This window comes from Fonsecaea nubica (assembly GCF_001646965.1).
Source record: "Fonsecaea nubica strain CBS 269.64 chromosome Unknown Scaff14, whole genome shotgun sequence".
Lineage (NCBI taxonomy): Eukaryota > Fungi > Ascomycota > Eurotiomycetes > Chaetothyriales > Herpotrichiellaceae > Fonsecaea > Fonsecaea nubica.
This window is the reverse complement of record NW_019173687.1, coordinates 331,726-352,688: the sequence shown is the minus strand read 5'-3', so window position 1 is coordinate 352,688 and position 20,963 is coordinate 331,726. Positions and strand designations below refer to the sequence as shown.

The 20,963-nt window shown below is 53.6% G+C and overlaps 9 protein-coding genes across 9 annotated transcripts; 4 read left to right on the top strand and 5 right to left on the bottom strand.

Annotated features, from left to right (window-relative positions):
- Positions 1 to 200: 200 nt before the first annotated feature.
- AYO20_03154 (hypothetical protein) lies at positions 201 to 1,645 on the top strand (the record flags this gene model as incomplete). The annotated part of the gene is made up of 5 exons (XM_022641457.1): positions 201 to 382; positions 434 to 512; positions 560 to 1,001; positions 1,053 to 1,503; positions 1,552 to 1,645. 5 exons carry the CDS (start codon positions 201 to 203, stop codon positions 1,643 to 1,645), a joined length of 1,248 nt encoding a protein of 415 aa, XP_022502659.1.
- Positions 1,646 to 1,974: 329 nt separating this feature from the next.
- Positions 1,975 to 3,624, bottom strand: AYO20_03153 (hypothetical protein; the record flags this gene model as incomplete). The annotated part of the gene is made up of 1 exon (XM_022641456.1): positions 1,975 to 3,624. One exon carries the CDS (start codon positions 3,622 to 3,624, stop codon positions 1,975 to 1,977), a length of 1,650 nt encoding a protein of 549 aa, XP_022502658.1.
- A 1,098-nt stretch (positions 3,625 to 4,722) lies between these two features.
- Positions 4,723 to 6,486, top strand: AYO20_03152 (hypothetical protein; the record flags this gene model as incomplete). Its single annotated transcript, XM_022641455.1, has 3 exons — positions 4,723 to 4,810; positions 4,892 to 5,571; positions 5,623 to 6,486. 3 exons carry the CDS (start codon positions 4,723 to 4,725, stop codon positions 6,484 to 6,486), a joined length of 1,632 nt encoding a protein of 543 aa, XP_022502657.1.
- A 972-nt stretch (positions 6,487 to 7,458) lies between these two features.
- Positions 7,459 to 9,430, top strand: AYO20_03151 (hypothetical protein; the record flags this gene model as incomplete). The annotated part of the gene is made up of 5 exons (XM_022641454.1): positions 7,459 to 7,589; positions 7,682 to 8,045; positions 8,115 to 8,566; positions 8,625 to 9,072; positions 9,137 to 9,430. The coding sequence occupies 5 exons, from the start codon at positions 7,459 to 7,461 to the stop codon at positions 9,428 to 9,430; spliced, it is 1,689 nt and encodes a 562-aa protein (XP_022502656.1).
- A 740-nt stretch (positions 9,431 to 10,170) lies between these two features.
- Positions 10,171 to 10,825, bottom strand: AYO20_03150 (hypothetical protein; the record flags this gene model as incomplete). The annotated part of the gene is made up of 2 exons (XM_022641453.1): positions 10,171 to 10,490; positions 10,561 to 10,825. The coding sequence occupies 2 exons, from the start codon at positions 10,823 to 10,825 to the stop codon at positions 10,171 to 10,173; spliced, it is 585 nt and encodes a 194-aa protein (XP_022502655.1).
- A 1,090-nt stretch (positions 10,826 to 11,915) lies between these two features.
- On the bottom strand, positions 11,916 to 13,577 carry AYO20_03149 (hypothetical protein; the record flags this gene model as incomplete). The annotated part of the gene is made up of 1 exon (XM_022641452.1): positions 11,916 to 13,577. One exon carries the CDS (start codon positions 13,575 to 13,577, stop codon positions 11,916 to 11,918), a length of 1,662 nt encoding a protein of 553 aa, XP_022502654.1.
- Positions 13,578 to 14,261: 684 nt separating this feature from the next.
- On the bottom strand, positions 14,262 to 15,692 carry AYO20_03148 (hypothetical protein; the record flags this gene model as incomplete). The annotated part of the gene is made up of 4 exons (XM_022641451.1): positions 14,262 to 14,571; positions 14,621 to 15,018; positions 15,067 to 15,475; positions 15,541 to 15,692. 4 exons carry the CDS (start codon positions 15,690 to 15,692, stop codon positions 14,262 to 14,264), a joined length of 1,269 nt encoding a protein of 422 aa, XP_022502653.1.
- Positions 15,693 to 16,421: 729 nt separating this feature from the next.
- On the top strand, positions 16,422 to 17,117 carry AYO20_03147 (hypothetical protein; the record flags this gene model as incomplete). The annotated part of the gene is made up of 1 exon (XM_022641450.1): positions 16,422 to 17,117. One exon carries the CDS (start codon positions 16,422 to 16,424, stop codon positions 17,115 to 17,117), a length of 696 nt encoding a protein of 231 aa, XP_022502652.1.
- Positions 17,118 to 17,387: 270 nt separating this feature from the next.
- AYO20_03146 (hypothetical protein) lies at positions 17,388 to 20,448 on the bottom strand (the record flags this gene model as incomplete). The annotated part of the gene is made up of 6 exons (XM_022641449.1): positions 17,388 to 18,105; positions 18,184 to 18,305; positions 18,382 to 18,668; positions 18,734 to 19,019; positions 19,406 to 19,583; positions 19,664 to 20,448. The coding sequence occupies 6 exons, from the start codon at positions 20,446 to 20,448 to the stop codon at positions 17,388 to 17,390; spliced, it is 2,376 nt and encodes a 791-aa protein (XP_022502651.1).
- Between the last annotated feature and the right edge of the window lie 515 nt (positions 20,449 to 20,963).

The window sequence follows — 20,963 nt, the reverse complement described above, 5'->3', positions numbered from 1 at the left end:
CCTGTTTGATTTCCTCCCTCGAACGGCAACGGCAATGCGTCATCCTCTTCTGAGAAAAACATTGAACTGACTACAAATACTCCCAGCACATCTCTCACCTTCGGTTTCAGTTTCCAGTCTCTTAACACATCTCTCTCTCTCTCCTGCAGCATTCTCTATCTCTATTCACAGCCTAACTGCCAGAACACATACTGCCCAACATGGCGTCTCTCCTTCGCGTGCCCATCCGACGCAATCCTCACTACAAACGGAATGGCCTCAAGTCCTATGTCTACCTTCTGAACAAGTACCGCATCACTCCCACCATCACAGGTCCTTACTCTGCTGTCAAAGGCAAGAAGCTGCTCGTCAAGCAGAACGCCGATGGCACCCAAGGGGAAGTGTAAGTTATCACATCTCCCATGGTACTCACATACACTGACTAGTTTGGCAGCACGGCGACTGATCAACAGAATGATTCCCTGTACACCTGTCCTGTCAAGATTGGTACACCAGCTCAGACACTTAACTTGGTGAGTGCTGCGAGGACACCCTAGACATGTCGCTGACGACTACTTAGGACTTCGACTCAGGATCTTCCGACCTCTGGTGCTGGTCCACGGAGCTGCCACAGAGCACACTGTCTGCAGGCAAAGGCCATGCAATCTTTGACCCCTCCAAGTCATCCACCTTCAAGACCTCTCAAGGCTCCACCTGGCAAATTCAATATGGTGATCAGTCATCCGCAAGTGGCAGTGTTGGAACGGACAACGTTGAAATTGGTAATATCACTGTCGAGAACCAAGCCATTGAGCTCGCCACCAAGCTGTCGTCTCAGTTCACCCAGGATGCTACCTCTGATGGCCTGCTTGGTCTCGCTTTCGGCTCCATCAACACTGTGCAGCCTTCCCCAGTCCAGACACCTGTTGAAAATATGATTGCTCAAGAAGATATCCCTCAGAACGCTGAGTTGTTTACCTGCTATCTGGGTTCCATCAAGGACCAAAACGAGGACTCATTCTGTAATTAATGACTTCTGCTCTACTTTGACAATGGTTCTGACTTAAATACAGACACTTTCGGCCAGATTGATCAATCGGTCATTCCATCCGGATCTGATATTGGCTACACGCCTATCGACAACTCTCAGGGCTTCTGGATGTTCGATTCGGCTTCCGCTCAAGTCAATGGCAAGACCATTCAGCTCGCCGGCAACAAGGCAATTGCTGACACAGGCACCACCCTCCTCCTCACCTCTGATGAAGTGTGCGAGGCAGTCTACAGTGCCATTCCTGGTGCCAAACAGGACAGCAGTCAGCAAGGCTGGGTGTTCCCTGCAAACACTTCCGAAAGCGATCTCCCAACTGTCACGTTCATGGTGGGCGATACTCCCATTACCATTGAGAAACAACACCTCGGTTTTGCTGGGGTCTCTGACGGCAATATGGTGTACGGTGGTATTCAATCGCGCGGCGACCAGAACTTTGACATCTTTGGGGATACCTTCTTACAGAACGTCTATGCGTGAGTCAACGTTTCTTGCACCTATGTGAATCAAGCTAACCGTGATAGGGTCTTCGATGTCGGCAACACAAGATTCGGTGTGGTGCAACGTGCCGTCTCGACATCCACCTCTGCATCAAACCAACCCAAGGCGGAGTTGTGAGAAGTTCTCCCCGTTTCCTAGTAAGAGGACGTATTCGAGCAGAGAAAGTATTCATTGATAAAGTTCGAAGCACACAGACTAGATGGTCTTCTACAATATATTTTTAGTGCCATACGAGCAACACGAAGGTGGAGGGCAGGGGTTTCACGATGGTAGACCTAAATAATACTATGCAATACAGTGATTGGACTTAATTTTCTGAGCTTCAAACTCTTAAACACGCCACCGGAACAATGAAACACATTCTTTCAAAAAAGGTTCCTCCCGTGCCCGAGCTAGCATGCGAGAGCAGCAGTTTCGCAAACCATGGCTCCCATAGTTGTATCCTGTTATACTGTTTCAAACATTTTCCGACCCTGAAACCAAGTCTGGTGCACCCTCGCCTGACGCAAACCTTCTGACGTCCAGTCCGTGTCGAGCACAACAAAGTCTGCGCTCGCGCCCTTTCTCAGACTGCCCGTCCATCCTTCTGCATGGCGGGAATATGCCGCTCCGGAGGTGGCGGCCCTCAGCGCCGCTGCCAGAGACACGGCGAACTGCGGGTTCGTTCGGTCGAGCGACTCTGGATCGAGGGCCGACCGCCGCGTGGTGGCGTTGTAGAGATTCGGGAGTGGCAGGTGCGCGGCGGTGGGGGCGTCGGTGCCAAAGGCCAAGGGGGCGCCGTGGTCGAGAAAGTCGCGGTATGGAAAGGCGCGGCGGCACCGATGTGTGCCGAGGAGGGTTGGCCAGGCTTTGAACAGGGCCGGGTCCGAATGCACGGGCTGCACTGAGGCCGTGATTCCCAGGTCTCCCAGTCTCTTTGCGTCGCGCTCCGAGGCCAGCTCGAGATGCTCCATGCGGTGGCGGCGCGAGAAGGGCCGGTCGAGGCCCGCAAACGCGTCGATGGTCTGCGTGATGGTCCTGTCGCCGATGGCGTGCACGGCACATTGCAGGCCCGCGGCGTTGGCCTGGCGGATGACTCTGGACATCTTGTCTGCCGGCCAAACGGGTTCGACGATGTGATCCGATGGTGCCGGGCTGTACGGTTGGCTCAGCGCTGCCGTGCAGCTGTCGACAACCCCGTCGCCGATCAATTTGATCCCGACAACACAGAAGGACGGCGACGTCGAGGGGTGAAATTTCCCATGCATTTCGATGGCCTTGTCGAGTCCGTCCTGGATCTCGTCGTCCGAGTCGCTGTACGGGATGAGCCAGTGCGCGGCCACGTGCAGTGGGAGTCCATTGCGAGCGCGGTAGGATTCCAGGGCGTCCCACGCGTCCTCGTCCATGGCCATGTCAATGACCCCAGTGTAGCCCGCCTGTGTGTAAGCAGCCACCGCCTGGTGCAGCGCCGTCTGCTTTTGCTCCGCCGTCACAGTCTTTCCCATGAACGGCCACACGAGCAAAAACAACGCCCCTTCGTCCAACAAACCCGACGGCCTACCCTGCGCGTCCCGGTGGATGGTCCCTCCTGGAGGATCCTTCGTCGCCGCATCCACTCCGAGCTCCTCCAGCGCGGCGGTGTTGCACCATACCGAGTGTAGATCCAGGGCCTCGACATAGATTGGGCGAGAGTCGAGGTCATCCAGCATGCTGACCAGCGCCTGCCCGGCGGTCGACGCCTGGATCCAGCCTTTGCACAGGATGCGCGGTGCCGTCGGCTGTGAGGCTGCGAAGGTGCGGATCTTCTGCCTGATCTCCTCGAGGGATTTGCACGACATGACATCGAGCTTGCCGAGCGACATCCCAAAGTGCAGCATGTGGACGTGCGCGTCGATGAAGCCCGGCGTCACGACGCGGTTGGCGACGTCGACTTCTGTGACGCTGACGCCCTCACCATCAGAGGCCAACATCGTTTGGGTGAGACTACTCATCTCTTCCCCCTTGGGGCCAACGTACTCGATCACCCCATCCCGAAACACCAGACATCCTGCCACGAGACCTTCGGAGTCGTCGGTACTTGTGAAGAGCCTGGCGTTTCTCACGATTGTCACAGCCATTTTTCGGATGGTAAATTCTTTTCAGGTATTGAGTGGCACGATGCTGTGAACCGACAAATCTATTTCCGCATACAATCACCGACCCTTGTTTCCTCGACGATATAAGTCCTCAGTCCCAGTTCCCTCTCTTTTCCGCCTTTCATCCCGGATTTCCCATGAACTTCGAGTCGGACGGGACATCTGGTGCAACTGACGAGCGGACTCCTCCGAAAGCCTCTCATATCGCGCCCCAGGAACCATTAGTAGTGGAACTGTGTGGCTGTACAAGCTGTCCCGATCTGTTTTGGGGGGAAGTTTCGGGGGAGGTGGAGGTAGTGGTGGCGACCACTAATTACCGTCCCATGCGAATGAAACAGGAACCAAAAACCCGCGCAAAGTGACGCCATTGGTGCCTGCTCTCCCTCAAAAGTTTCTTCGAGAACTGATCCGATTGCAAAAATGCTTGTGCTTTTGCCCACAAAGATCTTCTCGAATACATGTAGGCTTGAATCTAATCTTCACTGGACCAGGGGTTGGAGCATACCTAGGTGTCTTTTCGGTAGAGGATACATAGATACATGGATGGTAGTCGATCTATTTTCCGCGAGTCAACGACATTGTCTCCGATGAGTATTGCACGTGTGGTATGGAATCCCTATCTTTCGGCGTTCTAGCATTCTCATATTCCCGGCAAGGGCTTGCTAAACCCTTTCTAGCGCAGACAATGTAGGGTTATATGGATGATTGCAGTCTGTTGTCGAAGAGCAAGGGCAGTTTCTCAGGACTGAATGAAGGAAAAGGCGCACAGTCTCAAGGGACCGAGATATAGTTTTTGTTCGAGCCCGTTGATTGCGAAAGGCTGGGTTGGCACCTCGTGATAAGGGTTCGCGGAACGTGTTACAACTGGTTAGATTGTCACCTCTTTGCCCCCAAGGATTCGCTTGATCTCGCTAACACCAGGTCAGTAAGGTTAACCCGCTAACAATGGTGGTTGCGGCGTCCTCCGCATTGGACGCCTATAGTCAGAGCTGGTCGGAATTGAGCTCAGAAACAACCCAGCTCTTCAAGACTTGTCCAGAACCCACCTCCTCTGATGAACACTTGTGATCCTGCTGGATCATGGGCCAGCCGTCGGAACGGGTCAAGAACTTTCGCGCGCCGCGGCGTAGGCCCGCACATTTGCGGACCAAAACTGGCTGTCTGACATGTGAGTTTGATGCCGTCTTCTTGCGTGTTCTCGCTTGTCAAACTTGATGGTGGAAGGATTGCCGATTGATTGCTTGCGCAGGTCGTCAGAGGAAGAAAAAGTGCGATGAGCACCGGGGTGTGTGCCACAACTGCGCCAGAAGAAAGACTGACTGCGTCTGGCCTGCGAAACTGAATTCGCAGCCCAACGAGCCAAGCCCCAGCGAGGTTCAATCTGATGCATCTTCAAACACTGGCCTTACCACTGAGTCTGTCGATAATGACAATGATGGACTCCATATTGGTCCAAGCGAAGACCAGCAGTCATGCACCTCCGTATCACTGTCGTCCAATTCGCTCTCGCCAGCATCTACTATCCATGCCATCGATGACCTCGACAAAGCCAACCACGAACCTCCTCTAGTCGTGTTTCCCCAACTCAGAGCCATCACTTCCAGCAGCAAAATCTACAGTCCTCCTGTCTTCGATTACATGCGGACGGTCTTTGTCCCGCAGTTGGTTCGACCGGCGACCGATGGCCAATACATCAGAGATTTTACAAGCGGGAGTCTTCAAGTCGCAAACTACATTCCGGTCTTCATGGATGCGCTGTTGGCTTGCTCTGCTGCCGAGATCAAAGAGAATGACCCCTTCCATCGCAGGATAGCTGAATCCCATTATGTCAACGCCGTGCGCGGAATGCGAACTTACCTCGCCGAGGATGATTCCGCACTGGCCGAAATCATTGCTCTACGGACTGTCCTCATCCTATGTATATATGAGGTGGGTGCTCACATGCTATCAAAAGCCCGAGATAGCTGATCATATTTGCAGAGAACTCGACTGTACCGCTCCGAAGGAGTGTCCACCCACATATATGGTGCCGCTGCACTACTCAAGTCATGCTGGAAGCGAATGGAGGCATCGCGAAGCATACCAACCGCCTGGACTGCCACGCGCATCCTCACCCTGGAGGCTTTTATTTTCCACGCAGCCACGAGTATACCCTTCCAACATCCATCTCCCACGCCACCTGGTTTAGTCGACGAAGTCTTTGTGGATGCCCAGCTCATCCTGGAACAGCTCTGGCTGGAAAATATTATGAACTACTCCCTTTCTCCAGTTCTCGGCGCGCCTCCAATGTTGTTCTCGTACGTGCGACAAGTGGCATTGATGTATTCTCAGTTTCGCTCCCGAAGATTCGACATCGGACGATGTTATCGCCTGGAACAGGATCTCAGGCAATGGAGTGATAAAAACATTCCCAACTCAGACACTGTCAAGGTGGTCGATTCCGCCGATTACCCGAATCAAGATCTATCATTGTCATTTCTCATCGATCCGAACATTACGAATCAATCTTACTTTGGCCCGAAGCTCTACAGCTTTGCTGCAAGGCTCCTCCTGAGGAATATGATAGCGCATTCTTTGGGCTTGCGAGGCCAGCTTCTCTCGACACACCTGTCTGACTTGCTCTCAACTATGATGCTTCTTGTCCGCCACATCGAACCGTCCGTGGATTATTTTGCAGAATACTATGCCTGGCCATTCTACTGTTTCGGGGTCTGTGTTGACGACGAACAGGCCCGAGAATTACTGATGAGCAAGATCATGGGATTTTGGAAGACGACCAGGAATGGAACGATGCGACGCTTGGCAGATATCTTGAGAGAAGGCTGGGAGCACTCTGTCCGATGACACTTGCTGCTGACAAGCGACTCTCAAGCGATGGTTGGGAAACACAAGGCGATGAAACTCCTCGCATACACCCCACGGATATTCACCTGACCGGCCACCCCGACACATACAACAGCGGAGAAGGGGCGTAGGTTCCATCCTCACGTCACAAAGTGATTTCTCGGCATGATCGCATGGACGGTTTAAATATCCCAAGCTGGCGCAAACCCCGCAATGTGCATCTGCCACTCCGTCTTGGCTCGCAACGCCAAGGACTCTCAGCTATCTTGGCAGGCCATGCACGGGGCGGGAGCTTTCCTCCGCCAGAACAATATCTACTGAACCACAACGTTGTCTTTGGGCACCGTTTCGACGTCGAGAACGACCTTCGGGACAAGCTGACCCCCTTTCTCAGAAAGAACTGGGGCTTCCGTGCTCAACACAGTTCCCCTTGTTGGTGCGGTGTGCGGAGTGCTGGAGCAAGCTGTGGGGTTACAAGTCTTGTCCTGGTCTTGGAACAAGAGCCCAAGAAAGGAGCCAAGACTGGGCCGGTCAATAACAAGCCTGAAGCCACCGCCGACAAGTCCCAATTCAAGTCTTGTGCCATGACCTCAATGTTGCAGTGGCATTTTTGGGGTTACAATCGATGATGGAGAGTTGGTCCTCGACGCCTCTTTTTTCTCTTGGGTTTCAATCCGATCAATGTGGTGGACCAGATACCGCCGTGCACGATCCTGTACACGGAGGTCAATCAAAGCGAGCCTAGATCAAACTTCTTCTATGGGTGATTGGTGTTTTGTCTGTGGATCTCCGCGAATCCGCGATATACGACCCATGCGAATCTGTCAGGTGCTGTTGGGTTCCTTGTTTTGATGGCCCGGGCTGGGAATGCATATAAGTCATATGCACTTCCCCGCCTCCTAGGGCGCCCTCTTGAATTCCGTGTGCTCGCACGCTCGAAGTTCCTTCTCGAATCACTGGCAGTGACCAACCATGTCTGACTCTAAAGAAGTTCGCGAGGAGGCTGTACAGCCTCGCTCCCTCTCTCTGAAAACCACCGACGATGTCAACCGCATCGAGGCGCCCGTAACATGGAAGGCGTACTTGATGTGCGCATTTGCTTCGTAAGTCTCCTCCAACATAATGGCGAAGTGGTGACGGCTTTTCGAACCTCAGCCTTGTTCTTTTTTTCTCTGACGCTGACAACACCATGCAGGTTCGGCGGTATCTTCTTCGGGTATGACTCGGGCTACATCAATGGAGTTCTCGGAGCAGACATCTTCATCCGGGCAGTCGAAGGACCGACTGCGGATGCCCTCAGCTCCTCGCACCAATCGCTCATCGTCTCGATCCTCTCAGCTGGCACTTTCTTCGGAGCTCTCATTGGCGGAGACATGGCCGACTTCATTGGCCGCAAGTGGACGGTCATCATGGGCTGTATGATTTACATGTTCGGTGTCATCATCCAGATGATTACTGGGGAGGGAGATGCACTAGCAGCTATCGTTGCTGGGCGTCTCATTGCTGGTATTGGGGTTGGTTTCGAAAGTGCTATCGTGATTCTCTACATGAGTGAGATCGTAAGGACCAATCTCTCCCGTGGATGTGAATCCTCCTGGTCGACTCAACGGTGCTAACACTATAGACAGTGTCCCAGAAAAGTCCGTGGCGCCCTCGTTGCCGGATACCAATTCTGTATCACCATCGGTATCATGCTTGCTTCTATCGTTGTCTACGCCACCGAGGATAGACGGGATACCGGCTCTTACAGAATCCCAATCGCCATCCAGTTCGCATGGGCCATCATCCTGGCTGGTGGTCTCTTCACTCTGCCTGACTCACCGCGCTATTTCGTCAAGAAGGGTCGACTGGAGGAGGCCTCGATCTCGTTGTCGAAACTCCGCGGCCAACCACGCGATTCCGACTATGTGCAAATCGAGCTGGCCGAGATCGTCGCCAATGAGGAATACGAGCGAGCCATCATCCCCTCTTCGGGGTGGTTCTCCAGCTGGGCGAATTGCTTCAAGGGAGGGTTGTGGGTCCAGAAGTCGAATCTGCGCAGGACCATCTTGGGCACTTCTCTGCAAATGATGCAACAATGGTAGGACTCGTTAACATTGCGGAGATTATGTCTGGGTTACTGACTGCCCTTCTGCTAGGACTGGCGTGAACTTCATCTTCTACTACTCGACACCTTTCCTACAGAGCACCGGGGCGATAGACAACACGTTCCTCATCTCCCTGATCTTCACCTTGGTCAACGTTTGCAGCACACCACTCTCGTTCTACACCGTCGAGAAGTTTGGACGTCGTCCCCTCTTGGTCTGGGGCGCACTAGGCATGTTGATCTGCCAGTTCCTCGTCGCCATTATCGGTGTGACCGTTGGGTTCAACCACACGCACCCGGATCCGGCCGATGCGGAACTCAGCCTTGCGGACAATATCGCCGCAGTCAACGCTCAAATTGCCTTTATTGCCATTTTCATCTTCTTTTTCGCGTCCACGTGGGGTCCCGGGGCGTGGATCGTGATTGGAGAGGTCTTCCCTCTGCCTATCCGTTCCCGCGGTGTTGCCTTGTCGACGGCATCGAACTGGCTGTGGAACACGGTATGTATTTCCCCAACAGGTGACGAAGTACTAGCGGGAAAATTTGCTGACGGACCATGAACAGATTATCGCCGTCATCACGCCCTACATGGTCGGTGAAGAGCACGGCAATCTCAAATCCTCCGTCTTCTTCATCTGGGGTGGCCTCTGCACGGCGGCCTTTGTCTACGCGTACTTCCTGGTCCCGGAGACCAAGGGCCTGACCCTCGAGCAGGTCGACAAGATGATGGAAGAAACCACACCGCGCACCTCGGCCAAGTGGAAGCCGAGCACCACGTTTGCGCAGAGTAGGGCCCGGGACGGCGTGTTGGAGAAGTCGTTTATCGACGATGTCGCGCGACGTGGGTCGGCGTTTTAAGAAGTGGAATTTGCTGTGCAGGGCTTTTGCTCACGGCCGCTCACTCTCGGACAGACACGATACCAGTGGCTGTGAGGTGCGGTTCAGTGTGTGCAATGGGTGCAAAGCGAAGTTTACAAGTCGGGCGATGAGGAGAGCGCGACTACCCCGCGTAGTAGGATAGATGATGTCGAGGTTCGAGGGGTGTTTAGGCCGAAGTGATCGATCCGTGATGCTGGTGCCGCCACCGCCGCCGTGATTTGTGAGTTGACGTATCTAGCGACTATTTACTCCATCGGTAGTTCACCGCAAGTCAAGCTTGACATTATCTTCTGCCCAGCTGCAAATCACTTTGTCTCAACCAAGTAACCAACCATCCATGCTGTAGAGAGTATGTTGTTCAAAACCACAAACTGCGCGATGTTGTGCAATATTCTATCGACCTACCGACTCAAAGATACAAGACCGTGACTGGTGACTGTCATTGGACGATAGGGTAATCAACGCTTACGTACTGGTATCTATGGGAGATACTAGAGTTAGAAAAGAGGCCAACGCTCATTTCGCTTTCTTGATCGACTACAGACTACAGGCAACAGTGTCCTTCACACCTCCCTCTCAAGCTTCTCAAAGTAATTCCTTACTATTAGAACCACTACTTAATATACCTTCCCGCATCCGAAACCAACCAGGTTGAATACTCGCTTGCTGTGCTGAGCTTTTTCCAAAGGATAGCCTTCTCCTAGCATCCTGTCCCATCCTCAAAGCCCCGGGACACCCTTCTTAAGGTGCGTCGCATACCACAAGATCTCGCACTTGGAGAGGCCCATCGGGGTGCCGAGTTTCTCATCCAACACGTTGCCCCCCTTGGCTTGGTAGAGGCTCATGATGGGCGTCTTGGACGCGCTGGTGAATCGCTTGCCGGCCGGCGCGGTGAAACAGCCCCTTGCGTCGCGCGTCTTGCTGCCCTCGGTGATTTGCTGGTTCCAATAGGCCAGGGATATGCCCGAGCTGATGCTCCCTTTGACCCAGGAGTTCCAGGCCAACGACTTGGCGGCCGCAGTGGTTCCGTAGGTGCCACCTAAGGTAGACGGGTTGGTCAGAGTTAGGAATGTCTGTGATGGCTTTGAGTGAGAGAAGGCGTCACGTACAGTAGAATATCTCTCCGTTGTTGACCTGGAAGGGTGCTTCCGGTTCGGGAGGGGTGGTGAAGCGCTCAAAGTACGGGAGGCCACTGATCGTGTATCGCTTCTTCATTTTATCCGGTGTCGAATGCTCGTCGATGAGCGGGTCGTACGCAATCACATTGAATGACGCCGCGGTGGGGTTGTCCGACGTTACTTTTGTGGTGACGGTCATGAAGAGGATGGCGCCGGGCAGTTTGTGGCCATCTTTGACCTCGACGGGAATTGACATCTCGACGACGACGACGACAACGACGACGACGACAACAACGACGACGACGACAACAACAACAACAACAACAGAAGAATTTCCCTGACAGAAGGCTGGTATTGTCGAGTGAGATGTGTGTGCTTTGACGGGCAGGTTGGGAGATGGAAACTGGAACAAGAAAATGTAAATTCAGAGACTCCTTCAGACAGCTTTATATCTTTGTGCGGGTGTTTCGTGGCTGGTCTGGTCGCCAGTCAACATAGACGGCGGCGTGGTGGGCCAGAACACGAGCCACGTAACCCTCATCACTTCAAAGACATGTTCTCAGTGAGGTCTAGACCGTGCACTGCTTCTGCCACCTCGCAGAGAGCTGAACAACCTTGACGGGCTGATTCTCATTTGGGACATGAGCTCAGCCGGCTGAGAGCAAGTTGCGTGGCGCACCTAGAGCACAACACCGAATGTCCTCACTGTCTATGGATGCTGCTCATCGCCCAAATGAGAATCAGGCATAATGATAGTGTCCGAAGTGGCTGGCTGGATCCCCGAATTCGGTCGGTCCAGAAGACAGAGGCTGAGGTTGAGGAATGGATTGGGGAATAGGTCACCCACAGAATCCATTGGACCGAGTGGACAATCACCAGATATTCACCATGTTCAGGTCTTATTATGTGACGAGCTGGATTCCCCCATGATGCTCGTGTTTGCTCTCCGTCTTGTTCTGGCCAGGCCGAGACTGTGATTGGATTCGAGAAAGGGACATGTAGCCTCATATATCATCCTGCATGCCCATAATGAGAATTCTTCAGTGGCTGTCTGTCAGAAGTGCTGAACACGACCATGCAGCTGACCCCAAAGGGCATTGTTGAGGAATTGCATGTATTTAGAGATATGGCATTGGCTAAAACCTAACCCCCAATAGGACTGATAAGTCAGAAAAGACCCTGCATTTTTGATGTGAGCTTCTCCGCAATCATTTGATGGATGTCTTGTTGGTGGCGGCGGTCTAGACCTGGACAACCTACAAGCTGGCGAGCTGGCAGGCTGGCTACCTAGCCATGTTCTGTACCGGATTTGCTCGACTCAGCTACTCACGCTCAGGCCCCCTCGCTCAACGACCTGATGACGCCTCTGATATATTCGTTCCCTGCTCAACCGTGAAAACCTCGTTCATCACGTCAGACACCAGCTTCGACCTCTGGTGGATATCCTGTCTTGACAGCGTGCCGTCCTCACAGACATAATAGTCAATATGCGTCGCGGGCACCCATTCAAAGTAGACGTTGCGCACAGTCACCATCTTGTTCCACAAGGGGGAAGAGGGTGGTTGTAGATCCCAGCTCCTAGTAAGCTCCGACGCCTCGTTGTCCTCTTCCGGGTGATCTTCCACCGCTCCCGGATATGCAATCTTCTCACTCTCACTGATACACACTACGGCGGCCTTGCCATCCGTGACGGCTTGGCTGACCAGAGCGGCGCCCAAAGAGCCAGTCTTGTTGCTCACGTCTCCGGCTTCCGAGATCCGGTCGGCGCCGATAATGACCAGGTCGACGTCCTTGGCCAGTATCCCCACCGAGGCGTCACTCGCTAGAACTACCCGCAGGCGATCGTCAATGAGGGGCCCCGTGGCTCCGGAATCGTGGCGTCTCTGGGCTTCTTCCGTCAAGACCTTGGCAAAGCTCACGCCTTCATTCAGTGGGCGCGATTCGAGGATGCGAAGTTCTATTGATAAGGACTCGTCCGCGTCGAGCGCATGTAAGATCGCGGCTTTGATGGTCGAGGATGAACTCAGGGTCAGAATTTTGATCCGTGTCTGCTCGCCTGTCTGGCTCTGAGCACTTGACCGAAACTTGTCCTGCAAGAATTTCGAGAACTGGTGACTCACTTGTTTGGAGATCTCACCTCGCCGAGTGACGGACGCTGCAAGGCTTTGTCTGACTTTCTCGAGAAAATCAGTCGACTGGGGTCCAACTTGGGCCTTGGCCTGTTTCAACGCTGTGGCAATGGCATTGGATATCGCCGCCGCCATGCTTGGCCGCCCATTGAAGGCGAGATGGAATGCCTGTCGTTGAAAAGTCTTCCACCACTCATCGAAGTCTCTGTATTGCTGCGTTTGTTGGTCATATTCAACGATCTTGATCAGAGACTTCAAAGCCATGGTGGCCAGTTCTCTTGCGCCATGTGAATGGTCGAGCCGGAGCTCCTCGAGCCCTTGATGCAATATGCTGTTGGGATCTACCCAGACCTGGCCGAGCGTGACTTCTAGTCTGGGCACGCAGTCATCCAGTATCTTGCCACTGAGGATGTCGTCAACATTCTGCCACTGGAAACCCAGATGCTCAAAGTTCATCTGGACCCCCAGCTTCTCCGTGTCGTTGTCATTGTCGACCGTTTCTTTGGTCAAGCGAAACGCAAACGGCCAGACTTTCCAGATGCGTCCCTTGACCTGGTGCTCACTTTCGCCAATAACCACAGCCTTTTGGTCGGTAAACTCAAAGCCAGCCCCTCGTCTCCACAGCTCGATCTGCTGAGGTCCGAATGAAGTCTCTTCTTTCAGTTCTCGCCAAGCTGCATCCAAGGGAGACTTGTCATAAGTCTCGATCGAGCCGGCAATGGGCGCAAGCTTCCTCCGATATGTACTGACCTTGTCGGAGCGGCGGAACAGGAGGACCCTGTATGGCTTGGACGCGTATGGTTGATGAGGGAACAGGAGGACCGACACAACGGTGCGCCGTTCAAGGTTGTGCCCAGCTGCGGCGAGGGACTGAGCCATCATTGATGTCGACAAGCCAAGATGGTTATGATTTCATAGTTAGGACAGATAAAAGGGCGAGGACGTCCGAGTATGCTTTAGTAGTCAATTTGGAAGTCTAGGCGCCCAGTACGAAGAGTTATCTTCGAATCAGTCGATGGACAGATGCGGTTTCGGTGTCACACCATCGACAATCTCTCGGCTTGACGAGCTCCAGGGCGCCAGAGGAGGGTTTCCGAAATCATCCGAGTGGAAGCAGCACTACCTCGCAAGGGTGGTTTGAGCCGTAGTATCTGGAGACAGCCCTTGGTTCGTACCGAATATGCTGTGTTTGTTTCCACTACATTATGTCCTTGATGCAACTCGATGAGGTGTTGGGAGAAACAAGAAAATATTTGTCAGACAGAAATGTTTATTTGTCAGGTGCAGCTGGGACATGCCGGAATAAAGATATTCCGGTCTAGTGCGCATGTCGTTGTTCCCGCTCTACGCAAAGTACGAGGTATTCCTCCCCTTTTGACCATTCATCCTGGACCCGGTACATTCCTCTGGCATTCTTGAAACTTAGTTGAGTATCTTCATATACGAATCGATCAAAATGCATTGTTGTACAACGAGACTTTTCAGTCCAAACCCCATCACAATCCCTTCCCTATTGTCCAGTCATGATACAAATCGCAAACCACCGATATACACACCCTGACCTCAAGCTGCCACTTGGAATGGCTCTCGACAAAGACCCTCGTACTTGGCTGATACCGCAACAGCGTCCTGCCATGCAGATGCGACCTTCTTGTTCCGTTCCTTGCACGCGTGCGGTCCCGCCGTCACCACTCTCATCTGGCCCTGGGTTCGTGCCCCTTGGACCAAGGCCGACGTCCGTGGTTGTCTCTTTTCTGCGAATGCCTTGAATATTGCTTGGAGGCGCTCTTTCAGCCCATCAAGAGCTGGATGGTTGTCGTCTGCTACCGGATCTAGATCTGGCAGGGCATTGCTGAGGTGGTAGCAGTCCTCCCTATTCGGATGTTAGCTGAGCAACAAAAAGCAGTCCACGAATGCCTTACAATGCCTGGTTGGCACCCTGCCCGAGATGCGGGCTTGTGGGATGTGCAGCGTCTCCCACAAGCACAATGCGCCTAGTATGCCACTGATCAGGCGTCATCTCATCACGATCAAACAGCCCAAATTTGATCATTCGAGCGGCGGATTGAATCAGCTCGGCGGGTGACTTGTCCTGCCAATGCTCAAGGTGAGCTAGCAATTTACGCTTCCTCTCGTCCATCTCGTCTGCCGTGATCAGTCCCCAAGAAGCCTCGGAACCGGTCTCTTCGGGCAGTGTCAAAGCCCAGGATGTGACGTCGGGCGAGATAGGGTATGTGATCATGTGGACTCCTTCACCATAGAAGTTCTGCATGTATGGTTTGCCTTTCATTGCCTGCGGTGTTGAAGAGAGCCCGGCGGTCTGCAGAGCGGTCAGTCTTTGAATCCATCCAGGACTCGAATCACTCACCTGAGTGAGTCCACTGAACAAGGGTAGTCCCTCCGTGGTCCCTTTATTTTTCAGGAGGATTCTTCTGGAAGCAGCCTTGATGCCATCACAGCCGATGAGGATGGAACCTGTTACGCTCCGCCCACCCGTGAAATGAGCTGTGACGGTGTCCTCGATTTCTTCAATGTCCTCCAGTTCCCAACCTTCGCGCAGATCGATGCCCATGTCAATCAACATGTCCTTGAGCTTCAGGTTCAGTCCAGTGCGCTTGACTCCCATGGCATGTTGCCCGTATTTCTCCTTGAACGACTTGGGCTCTGCTGAGAAACCCAGCACTTCCCCGTCGGTGGCGCAGTCGAGAAATCCCTCTAGTGGGAGAGATTCTCGCTCGATCTCTGCTGTGAGGCCGACCAAGTCCAACACTTTCAATCTGTATCACAGTTAGTGCATGTACTCGGGGCCACATGGCGAGTGGCCATCATTGTCTAGACTGACCCATTTGGCATCAGCATTAGAGATGCGCCAACATCGCCCAACTGCTTCACTTTCTCAAACACAATCGGAGTGTATCCTTTTCTTTTCAGGAGGACGGCGAGAACTGGGCCTGCAACGCCACAGCCGATGATGAGCACGGTCACTGGAGCCATTTTGTCTTTTGTCTATCGTTTCTCTTATTCAGGTCTTTCTGGTTTTTGGTTGGTGGTACATTTCACCCTCAGCACTGGCGGCCATCATCTCACTCTTTATATTTCCCATTAGCACGCCTACCCGTCGAAACACTCTGCTCTGGAACAGCATTCTTTGGGAACAATTTCTCACTCAAGAGAACATGTCGCACTCTCTTGGCAGCAAGCCGCACACTATGTCATCGACCGCTAAAATTAAGTCCAGCGTTGTGTTGGCTAGAAGGATTATCCGGAGCATTTTCCGTTGGCACGACTTCGCATTGGCCCTTTCGCAAGCCTATGAGCCATGAAGAATTGGAGTCCACAGCTTAGTCACTAGCAGCAACAGAGAATCGGGGGCATTGGCACTGCAACTTTGTCGCGATGTCGCTTTTCCAGAGACCCGAGGCTTTCCCCGTTCGCGACCCAAGAACTGCTTATTTCGGGGCCCAAGCGATCCCAGCAACGTTCTCCCCTCGTCTACGTCTATGGAGCAGACGTCCGTCATGGTTTTTTTTTTTGAAAAGATTGCATCTCCTGATGACTGAGAGCGACTGACTCACCGGGAGACAAATCTCGCGCTCTCGGGCGTATCTTTGGTGCCGAAGGACATACACGTCCACACATTCGCAAACTCACTCACTCGCACAAAGACGAAGCGAGGACCTTCCAAGAGTGATTGACGGTCTACTCTCGTCACCTTTTCCCATCATGTCCACCCCCCACAGCTATGGAATCAGTCTACCCAACGGCTGCACCATAGTCCACGGACAGGGCGCGAACATCAAACACCCCTTTCGCGACATCCCCGTGGAGATGCACGAGCTGGACCCCGGCGGCAGTGGCGGCCAAAGGGCCTTTTCGGGCCAACTGGGTTTTATCGAGTTCACGACCGACTTTCGACTGCCGCGACATGTGCACATTTCTTCTTCTTCTTCTTCTTCTTTTTCCCCTCCTTCGACCTCGACAGACACAGACACACATCCTGAAACCGCGCAAACGGAGACGCAGACGCAAAAGTTCATCGCCGAGCGCATCGTCGTCCTCAATGGCGTCGCTCTGGTCGAGCTCAACGGAACCATCTACGTAATCCCCCCCAAGACGCTGGTAACAATCGCCCCGGGTGTGCCGCACACCTGGACCGCATGCCCGGCCGGCGTGTCTGTTCCTGTCTCCCGGGGCGCTGGCGCTGCCGCCAAAGTGGACTCGGACGGCACGTTCCTCATGCTGTACGAGTACGAGGAACCCACGGCCTTCTTTCCCACGAGACAAACCCGCACGCTGGGCTCGGTGGACGAGTACGAGCGCTGCGACGACCTCGAGGCCATCAGGATCCCGAGGCTGAGCGCCGACGAGGTCCTGCGGCGGTGCTCCTTCGTCTGGGATAGGACGCTGACTTCTCCGTAGCAAAGGTACTCTGGACTTCGAGTGATGACATGGGTCGTGTGTGTCTTTGATATATAGGTATGTAGGTATGTATGTATGTATTTCCACTCGAGACCAAAAAGATTCAATCAAGAGTGGAGGAGGGAGCAGGTGGAGGGAGTACAATATATTCCAATACAACCGAACACCATACATGCGTTGAGGCCTGGTTCGAGTGACTCGAGGGACTTGTATAGAAACTAGCCAACTGTCCGGCAAGCCAGTCCAGGACAAACCCCTCTCTCTCTCTCTCTATCTATTCTCCATCAATATCGCGTCTCCAGCGCAACCTCGTAACGCCTCCGACGACATGTGTGCAATGTGGCCGAAAGTGACAGGCGACGCAGCCGTGGCCGGACGACTGAAGAAACGACGGTCGAGATACGCCTCCCTCTCCGCACCCAGGTCCATCTTCGCCAGATACTCGGTGGCCCATCCCCAGGACGCGGAACCCGGCGAGGTCGTGTCTCTGACGAGCAGACACGCCCAGGCGAGGGCGTCTTCGTCGCACGTACCGTCCAGCCCGACATCCCGGGCCAGCATGGAAATTTGCATCTCCACGCTGTGTTCGGCCGCGTAGTTGGACCAGCGGCGCACGGTCCGCTCCAGCCAGTTCACGTAGGCTTGGATCGCCACGGCGAGCATCCGTTCCGTGGCGCCCAGACCGGACACGGCGAGGATGTCGTGGCCGAGCTCGGTCATGGAATCGTGCGGCCCAGGGGTGACGCTGTTGTCCGCGAGCCACTCGCAAAAGAGCTGGAGGAAGTTGATGCACTGCAGGCTGAGCCGGCGTTGCAGAGCCAGACAGGCCAGGCCGGCCGGGAGTTTGGATATCTTGACCTGCAAGGCTCGAGGGAGCGGTTGGGAAGGATATTCTGCAACCGAGTCACTGGCGAGCTTGAGTCCTTGTGCTTCGTCCTGGCTGCGTTGGGTCTGTTGGCGGCGCAACACGGCGGCAGACTCAAACATCCTGATAACCCGAGACGCGTGTGTTAGCGATGCGTAAGAAGCTGCCCGAGCGTCAAAATTACGTTTCATGATTTCTTACCCAACAGCCGATATCTTCAAAAAGCCACTCCACCCCAAGGAATCGAGCCCTCCACGTAGTTCGACGATGCGGCGGACGCCTTGAACATGTGCATTGAAAGCAGCATGGTCATTCAACATGCGCTGCGGATGCCACATCAGCGAAGGCCGCCAATCGATATCCTGGAGCGGCACAGCGAGAAAGCGGGAGCAGCCATACATAGACAGAAGCCATCGGAAAAATGGTCGCGAGGACAATGTCACTCGTGCAGGTCGCCGGATCTTGCAACGCGTCTCGCAACTGGACGACAGTATTGTTCAGGTGGTAAATGACAGCCCTCGACAGACGCGTCGTGCTGTCCATGTGAAGCCGCTGCATGGTCAGATTCAAGGCGATCATGGAACTGCAATACATGGGCGTCTGGAGCACGTGGGTCCTCATGATCTGATGCTGGGCCGGGTTGTAGTTGCCCAAGCTCAGAGCGAGCGGGCACAGGACTTGGAAATCTGCAACATGAGCGTCGAAAGAGAACAGTCACACAAGACCATTTCTAAAAAAAAAAAAAGCTTACGGTAGTCGAACCCGCTCATTGCATCGCACGTGTTTTCCACGGGCAGAGTCCAGAAAGGGTCATCTCGCAGGCCGCCAATTTGTCCAGATAAAGGGGTTGCAGACGCCTCAGATGCATCAAAATAGCTCAACAGCAGAGTGTTTTGTCTGCGAGCTGCATCTCTTATTGCCTGGCGTCTTTTCTCGTGTTTGATACGAGCGTGATGGGCATTGATGGCAGCTAATTCGGGGGTGTGGTCAAAGTTTCCAATATTTCTGTTGATGAATGTGACAGGCATAGCTGTGGACTAAGACAGGGCGAGGCATATTAGAGATTCAGACAGAGACTCTTGATGGGGGTTTGGAAGGGTCTCTAAGAGCATGGCGTTCATGTTCCACATGGAGATGCGTCAAGACAAATAGTCGCCAAGACTAGCTAAAGCAGCGCATATATACAGCCATCTCGGGACACAATTGATGCCGCCTTATCCTGGCACCCTCTATCCATGGAGTCGCAAGGCTGCAGGCCTCAGGTATAGAGAGGGTGAGTAATGCGTTGGCTGCATTAATCACCTTGAGAGACGCCGATATTTACGGTTTGATGAGAAGCTTCCCACTGGTGTGCCTTCCCTCGAGATCCTATATTGACATGACTATCAGCCTGGTGACCTTTGGAATGGAGGGGTTCTCTTACCGACTGTGCCTTTGCTACTTCCTCCAATGGATATATCTTGTGGATTTTGACATTGACCTTTTTCGGTCCTTCGAGCAAAGCAAACCAGTCTCGGCAGGTTTGTTCAAACTCCTCCCGAGTGGTGAGGTAGTTGAACAGGGACGGCCGGACCAGTTTGTTGTTCTTTGCGGATAGACGACTGCATGGTTGGAGGCGTATCGAGTTAGTAAAGGGTATGGAGGAGGAATGAGATAGCTGGAGTAGAAAAGAGGAACTCACGAGATGGCAAATGGTGGAACCGCACCACTGGCATTGCCGAAGCTGACAAGAGTCCCCTTCCTCTTGGTCACCTCTAGACTGCCATCAAACGTGTCCTTCCCGACTCCGTCGTAAACAGCTTCGCAAAGCTCCCCGTTCGTGGCAGTCGTGACCTCTTTGACCCAGTCAACACCAGGCTTCCGGTAATCAATGACTACATCTGCTCCAGCGTCCTTTGCCCACTTGCATTTCTCCTCTCCTCCAGCCGTAGCAACAACCCGCGCCCCGATTCTCTTGAGAACCTGCACAAGGATCAAGCCAACACCACCGGCTGCGGCGTGTACCAGCACTGTGTCGCCCCGTTTCACCTTGTACGCTTCTTCCACCAGTCCAACCACAGTCAACCCCTGCAGCATCCCTGCCACTGCATCTTCGTCTGATACCCCACTAGGCACCTTGATCACCTTATCCTCTGCCACAGCGGAATACTCTGCATACGCTGACACACCCAGCCACACCACACGATCCCCAGCCTTCAACCCATATTTCGTAGCTCCAGACCCTACAGCTACGATCTCGCCGACAGCCTCACGCCCACCAATTTCGGGCTTGGGTGCCGGGTAGAGACCCGTGCGGAAGTAGATGTCGATGTAGTTGACGCCAACAAGATGGTTCTTGACCAGCACTTCGTTCTCTTTGGGCGTCGGGACGGGTTGATCCGTCGTAAACCTGAGAACATCGGGGCCTCCGGTCTTCTCGGTGACGACGGCCTTCATGGTCTCGGGGATTGTGGCAGACGAAGACATTGCTCTAAAGCGATAAGAGGGCACTCCAATGACGGGCGACGACAACTGCGAACTGAAGCTCGATAATCGTTGGGTCCACTCCGGGGATATAGGCCTCCTCAGTGAAGCAGCGGCAGAGGTCGATATTGATGAATGCTGTATGAGTGGCACTGGCCCGCGCCAAGCAACCATTGAATTTGTCAGAGGGCACGCCTTGATGGAGTAAGGCGGACGAAGTCGAACTGACATGGTAGGGGATAGAGACGGCATTGTGACCGTCGCGTTCCAATAGACTTGATTACGAAAGAGATGCGTGTTGGGCTGGTTGCACGAAGGATCGAGACGGTTGTGCCTCGTGAAAATTTATCCGTCCCACAATTGACAACAACCTGAGCTTCGCATTAATCAGGTTTGTAATGCATGCGAATCATTTGACGTTTCCGCAGTTCAAGTTCGTGATGGAGCGACAATAATCTGACGACAATACCTCATCGTCCAAGAAAGAGGCAAGACAAGACGAGATAGACAAGGTGTAA